The following is a 7,500-nucleotide window of genomic DNA, read 5'->3' as shown; positions in this document are numbered from 1 at the left end:
AAGGTTCCGCGAAGGTTATAAAATGGACGACAGAGAAAGCAGTGTGTACATGGCCAAGCTAGCCGAACAGGCTGAGCGTTATGAAGGTAAGAGGATAGTTTTTCGACGCCAAAAGTAGGAAATATGTGAGTCTCTGTAAAGTCGTCGATTTGCCATCGCGCTAAGTCGGTTGTCGTCGGCAAACTATTCCTTTGGCAAACATTCCGTACAATGACCATTACTTCGAATCAGCTTTCGTCTTAATGTACCCAGTGAATTGTATTTGCGTTTAAAGTCGCTATTTGGGGCATTGTGTGAGGTCCATATCCTTTAAGTAATGAGGAATTTTATTCCATGTAAGATCAGCGTTATTCACCGAATGCAAGGAACGGAAAAATATTTTTAAAATGAAGGAAAGTAGGAGGAGGATATTCTGTGTTTTGTTCACCCCATATTCGTCACACAAATAAAAGCTGTAGTAAAGATTTATCATTGTCTGTCGGATCAAATTTGTAGAGTCTCAAATGCAATGTGGTTGTATCATGGTAAATATAAGCTTAAATAAATACATCTTATTGAACGATTTAGTTTGTAGTATCGTGGGATTTTTATTACGAGTCTCGCTGTATTTTGACGAGCCCGAAGGGCGATTCAAAATACAAGAGACGAGTAAAAAATATCCCATGATAATACACTTTAAATCATCCAATATGAGATTTATCATTCAACTCAGTCGGAAAATAGAAGAACCCTTAAGCTTAACTTTCTAATTTGCTATGTGACAAACTTTCTAACATGACTTCTCATTGAGAGACGGTCCAGGTTTTGCATGCTTAATATTTGGCTGCTGTTGATTGGTCAAAAACGAAGACTTGTCAAACCTATCAATCGAGTCGAGCAAAGTGTTGTGCATTTTATTTCAAACGCTTGCATTACTTATAAGGAAAACAAAGATGGGATTTGGGAAAATTCTCTATTGTAAGGTTTACATAGATATTAACAACGAGGATCTCAGTCTCCAAGTAAATGTCCAGCCAAGAAAAACTGACTTTGATGAAGAAATGACATAGAAAGTTGTCAAGTTCCTCAGGAGGAATTTCTTCAGTGGCCCTTCCTTCACAGACTTGGGCCATTGTTTCAATACGTTGAGGTCAGTTTTTCTCCTTTTTTGTGTCGTGTTCAAAGTTTACATTTCGGTTTTCTTCAATAAACAAAGAAAGTTCATTGTCATCTAAGTTATCACTTGTCTCTAGGAACTCGTTTTCGCCAAAAAATCTAAAAAATTGGCAAATATTCATTGTTTTCTTAGTTTTGGGTGTTATTTTCAGGATTGTCATTAACTTTTGAAGCAGGTGTAACACTCAAGATTTCACACATAACATCTTAATACAAGGCCATGTAGGGGGTCTGAGGGCATTCTCCCCCAGAAAATTCTTAAAATCAGAACCTCGGAAATGCATTTTCCAGCACTCTGAGGTGCAAATTGTATATTTTCTCAATCAAATAGTGATAAAAATAAAACAGGCCAAAAAGATAAACTTCACAATGAATGAAGATATTTACTAACCATGTGGAAATGGTCATGCATGACAGAACGGCAGAAAAAGGTCAGTGGAATCCCATTTATGTCAAGTATGGTGCATTGATAATGATTTTGTTGCCGAAAATGGCATTGGAATCCAACAACGATCAGTCGGAGGTGTTCTCCAAAGGTTTTTTGCGGAAATGTTTGGATTTTTACCAAAAACATGTCTTAGAATCAGGAACACAGACCACAAAAGGCAGCAATTATATTTTCTTTAGAAGGTAAATGTGTATAAATAAATTTCAATTTGTTTTCCGCCATGAAGATTCATTCTGCAGCAACCATCACCCATAAAATTGACTGGGCTCAGCCGTAACAGGTGTTACGGGTTACAGCCCCTAATGACGGCCCTGATTTGTACTCTGCTGACTGAAGTTAAATAACAATTTGTTTTATTTATCTCCCAAGACAAATCAAGCCTTCTTCTCCTTGTTTAAAGGGCCACCGACAACCACAAGTCTTTGCGGGCGTGCAAGCTATCGGCGGCATTTTCTGTAATACAGAAACTAGTATTTCTTGAAAAGTCAAATTCCATCGTCTCACATCGTCGTGTTTTGGATGCCCAGTAGCTTCAAACTTTGTTAATATTTTCCTTAATGTTTAAATATTGTATTTTTGGCGTTATTTGGGTGTTGTGTTCGTGTTAAAAGCGAAATGAAAACTGTGAAGAAAGGTCGTCCGCCGAGGAAGGAAAAGCGCCATGTTATTTGGCTCACTACTTCAACCTTAAGATTATGGAACGAAAGGAGGAAGGCGTTTGGATTAAAAAACAAATCGAACAGCGAATTCGCAGAAGTTCTTCTTCACAGGATGTTTCTGAAGCGAACCGGCCGATTCGATTGCCCGGATAATAACAACAACAAAGTCACGCAAAGGACACTGGTTGTCGGTGGCCCTTTAACCTTGGACCACAATAGCACTTATGCATGATAACTCTGACTAGCTAGTTTCACCACCAAGCCTCAAATTCGAAAATCAGACTCGTAAATTTTAGCATGAGCTAAATCCCAAAGGAGCAAACTTGTAATGAAAACCGACGTGCGAACAGTATTGCATGTCCAATGATGTGAATAATTTTGTGCAAACGAGGCTAGGTGGTGAATTTTGAGATGCAATTGCATGGCATTGAAGCTTGAATATCCCATAGTTTTTAGTGTCTGCCAGTGTTTTTTTTTGGTGGAAGTCTGGGTTTAAGTTTTAGTCCTTGATCTCCATCGCCAGCTACATGTGAATTTTCCTATAAGACAATTTTTTGAGATATTCAATCTGAGATATTCAAAACACGGGAAAATGCTCAACTGCAGCAAATTAATTATTGTTAACTTTACACTACTACACTGTATCAGACATTGACAACAGAAAACTGTCGAGTGAGTTGGGTGCTGATTAAGTAATACATTTTCTATTTTAGACTAGGATTTATGTTGTTTTTTCTTCGGGTAATCAACTTTTTCATTTTACCAAAAACTAGTCGCCCGGTAACTTCTGGTCGTCTTTGATGACTGGACGACCGCTAATTTCAAGCACTGATAACATCACGACTTAGTTGACCAATCACATTGATCAATGACCAGAGTGTTTAAGGAGGTTAAATGCAATTTTACAGAGTTAACAACCAGGAGCGACTGCTGTCAGTTGTTGTCAGTGGTTTTGTTATATTTGTACATGTGATTCCTTGTGCTTTGGGTTGAAGAGCTTCTTTATATGTGTGGCGGGAAGAAGGAGCATTTTGTGTGGAGTGTTTAGCCTTTTTTCCCTCCCTCCCCCCTCAGCTTTGCCCTTTTTATCAGCGTGATGGGTACCTATCTTCTCTGCTGTGTGGGGGCTCATGGCTGGGTTGTCAGGTTTTGCCCAGCCATGGGTTCAGTCTCCATCTTGGAGCTGGCTGGCAACAGTGGAAGCTCTAGGATGTCTTGGGCACCCATCCTCCACTTAGTGACGCAGTTAATACCATTTTCTGACGTGTAGAAATCACTTGACTCTGAAGATGACTTCCTCTTAAGTCGTTGAAACATCAGTCAATATCATCCTAAAAAAGTCTTCTAAGGACTACACTCGCGCGGACGATCATACTTCATTTAACTATAACTCTTCCGTTGCTAAAAAAGACTAGTCTTGAAGTTACCTCACCTCAAAAATTACTGTTGTTAAGAAGGCATGACATTTTGCATTTTTCATTTTGCACAAAAATATTGATATGCACAAATTTGAGATTACTTTTAGCTTGAGTCTAGGAACTTTCCTTGTAGATATGGTAGACTCCATGAAAAATGTAGCCAAGATGGACGCTGAACTCTCAACGGAGGAGCGCAATCTTTTGTCTGTGGCATACAAGAATGTTATTGGTGCCCGTAGAGCAGCTTGGCGGATAGTCTCCTCCATGGAGACCAAGGCAGTTGACGAGGCAAAGTCAGAAAAGCACATTGAGAGCATGAGGGAGTACAAGAAAAAGATCGAGGCAGAGTTGAAGAAAATTTGTGGAGAGATTATTGAGCTTCTGAAGAATCTTATTCCTCGTGCAGCTGATGCTGAGGCCAAAGTTTTCTTCCTTAAAATGTAAGAACTGAGTAATTTCTACAGGGTGTATGGTTTGTCAACCGGGAAGTTTGGGGAATGATGAAAAACCAGACTTCTAAGACGCCAGATTGAAACCCTTACTTGTCTTCTAACCAGGATCGTATAAGTGCGTCGTAACAGTGGCAAAACATCACTTTTTGAAAAAAAGTGTATTTTAACATTTACTCTGAAAATCCGAAAACCTTGAACACTAGAAAATTAATAGGTAGCAAATGTGGTCAAATCTATTTACAGGGTTCGTCCTTGAAAAGCCCTGGAATTTAATTTTGGACTTCAAGGGCACTTGAAAAGCCCTTCAAAAAAATGAGTTGTGGAAAACTGCTTGAAAATTCCTTGAATTTTTTCTTGAGTTAAAATTGTTGAGATTGCATCAAGCTAAGTTAAAGAGACATTTCAAAAATTGAGCCCAAAATTGACTATTAGTGAAACATTAAAACCAAAAATCGTAATGCCTGTGCGTGCACTTAACTTACAGGATGTGGTAAGGAATATCAAGGTAGGCTTTTTCAGCAAAGAAAACACTGAAACACTATGTATGACATAGCAATCTTCTTATATAAAGACTCCTTGAAAACTCAATTCCTGGTTCTTGAAAACTCCTTGAATACTCCTGGAGTTTTATAGGCAAAATCGAGCACAAACCTTGTACATTGTATTTAATGAAGTGTCACTCATAGGGTTCATTGTTTTAGGGCCAATTTACACGGTACGATTTTTGTCGCATACAACAAGCTCGGGACAGGCCTACTTACAGTTGTCGCAGCGTTTTAAAACATGTTTTAAAATGCAACAACATTTTTTCTGACGTACACGACAATCGTAAATCATGTCGTGGGCCTGTCGTAAGCCGTTGTCGCATGCGACAAAAATTGTACCGCGTAAATTGCCCCTTAAAAGAGGGTGTAGGGGTTGTAAACCCATTGACTCTTGAACCACCCCCTATTGACAAGTAAAATCATCTGGCGTTAGACAGTGAAATCTGTTGAGTCTCACACCTAGGAGTCAGTGGGTTAACTACAGAATGGCCTAATTTCTGCAACTTAACCCTTTCACTCCCAAGAGTGCCACTTATAGATTTTACTCTGTCTAACGCCAGACGATTTTACTCGTCAGTGGGGAACCCCACCGCAGTGAAAGGGTTAACAACAGCTAGATTCACTCAAAAACTATGTCCCCATTAATCCTTTTACTCCCAAGAGTGCCACTTATAGATTTTACTCTGTCTAACGCCAGACGATTTTACTCGTCACTGGGGAACCCCACGGCAGTGAAAGGGTTAACAACAGCTAGATTCACTCAAAAACTATGTCCCCATTAATCCTTTCACTCCCAAGAGTGCCACTTATAGATTTTACTCTGTCTAACGCCAGACGATTTTACTCGTCAGTGGGGAACCCCACGGCAGTGAAAGGGTTAACAACAGCTAGGTTCACTCAAAAACTATGTCCCCATTAACCCTTTCACTCCCAAGAGTGGCACTTATAGATTTTACTCTGTCTAACGCCAGACGATTTTACTCGTCAATGGGGAACCCCACGGGGGTGAAAGGGTTAACAACAGCTAGATTCACTCAAAAACTATGTCCCCATTAACCCTTTCACTCCCAAGAGTGGCACTTATAGATTTTACTCTGTCTAACGCCAGACGATTTTACTCGTCAATGGGGAACCCCACGGGGGTGAAAGGGTTAACAACAGCTAGATTCACTCAAAAACTATGTCCCCATTAACCCTTTCACTCCCAAGAGTGGCACTTATAGATTTTACTCTGTCTAACGCCAGACGATTTTACTCGTCAGTGGGGAACCCCACGGCAGTGAAAGGGTTAACAACAGCTAGATTCACTCAAAAACTATGTCCCCATTAACCCTTTCACTCCTAAGAGTGCCACTTATAGATTTTACTCTGTTTAACGCCAGACGATTTTACTCGTCAGTGGGGAACCCCACAGGGGTGACAGGGTTAACAACAGCTAGATTCACTCAAAAACTATGTCCCCATTAACCCTTTCACTCCCAAGAGTGGCACTTATAGATTTTACTCTGTCTAACGCCAGACGATTTTACTCGTCAATGGGGAACCCCACGGGGGTGAAAGGGTTAACAACAGCTAGATTCACTCAAAAACTATGTCCCCATTAACCCTTTCACTCCTAAGAGTGCCACTTATAGATTTTACTCTGTCTAACGCCAGACGATTTTACTCGTCAATGGGGAATCCCACGGGGGTGAAAGGGTTAAGGGCCCACAGACGGATTTTTCATGGGTTGCTGAGGAAGTGAAATGTTACTTCCGGTAACTGACGTCATCGTATCATGAGCTGACAAGAAAACCCACTCACAAACAAGAGTCACCGCACGAACTGTTGTTTCCATCGAAGACCGTGTTTCCTCGCCCTTCCTTGCACTCGTTCTCAGATCAACTGCGCATGCGTAAACATGCAGTTTGAGAAAAAGCTGATTTTTTAAAAATCATCTTTTTTGAAAAAGTTATGGTTACATGTAGTTCAGTATCATTTTTCAAAATAAAAAGAAAACCATGCTTGGCTGGATACAAAAACGAATACAAATTATCGAACGGTGGATTAAATTCCCAAATTGCGTAACAGGGAGGCAAATTTAGAGTTTTCTTTTATTGGTCACGTGACTATGGGCGTGGTATGATGATGTCATATTTAGGGTCATTGGCTTACAAAAGTTGGAAACTGACCAAAATAATGCTAAATTCTCTCAAATTACTTAACCATTACATCCTTAGCAACGCACCCCAAAAAATACGTCAGTGGGCCCATAAAACAGAAGAAGGAAAGGGTTGTCACAGGTACAGTCTTGCACCTTCTGCGGGTTCCCCATTGACGAGTAAAATCGTCTGACGTTAGACAGTAAAATACTAAGTCTGGTTTGGACATCAAAGGGTTAATGGTGACATAGTTTTTCAGTGAGTGATTAAACATACTGGTAAGCGCACTTTTGAATTTAAGGAACATGTTTCGATATTTCAAACATCATCATCAGCCACAGCGAGTATAACAGTAAAATAATTAGCAATTATTGAATGAGGCTGAGTAGGATATGAAGAATTCTGCTGGTCGAGGAGGGTGTTATCCACCAAGGCCGAAGGCCGAGGTGGATAACATCCTCCGAGATCTGCAGAATTCTTCATAATTCTACGAAAGCTGAATTCAATAATTGCTTTATTATTCATTCAAAATAGTTTCTTCGCTCAAACTTCTAAACCTACTCGCAGCCATTTTTCTGCTCAACAAAAATAACACAATCTCGTCCCCAGCTTTTTTCGGTCAACGGTTCAATAATTTGCAGCAGGCTGCACTTATGCTCAATAATCTGCTGTGGGCTGCACT

The 7,500-nt window shown here is 40.1% G+C and overlaps 1 protein-coding gene across 1 annotated transcript in view; it reads left to right on the top strand.

Annotated features, from left to right (window-relative positions):
• LOC137974699 (uncharacterized) overlaps positions 1-7,500 on the top strand; it is a 12,036-nt gene that overhangs the window by 75 nt on the left and 4,461 nt on the right. The window contains exons 1-2 of the mRNA XM_068821637.1: positions 1-86; positions 3,814-4,120. The exon at positions 1-86 is cut by the window's left edge and continues 75 nt beyond it. Of these exons, the coding sequence (XP_068677738.1) occupies positions 23-86; positions 3,814-4,120 (371 nt within the window). The 5' untranslated portion in view covers positions 1-22. The remainder of the gene's footprint in view (positions 87-3,813; positions 4,121-7,500) is intronic.

The sequence above is a fragment of the Montipora foliosa genome, chromosome 11 (genome assembly GCF_036669935.1).
Source record: "Montipora foliosa isolate CH-2021 chromosome 11, ASM3666993v2, whole genome shotgun sequence".
Classification (NCBI taxonomy): Eukaryota; Metazoa; Cnidaria; class Anthozoa; order Scleractinia; family Acroporidae; genus Montipora; species Montipora foliosa.
Note: the sequence above shows the minus strand (reverse complement) of the source record. Positions and strands in the feature narration are given on the sequence as shown.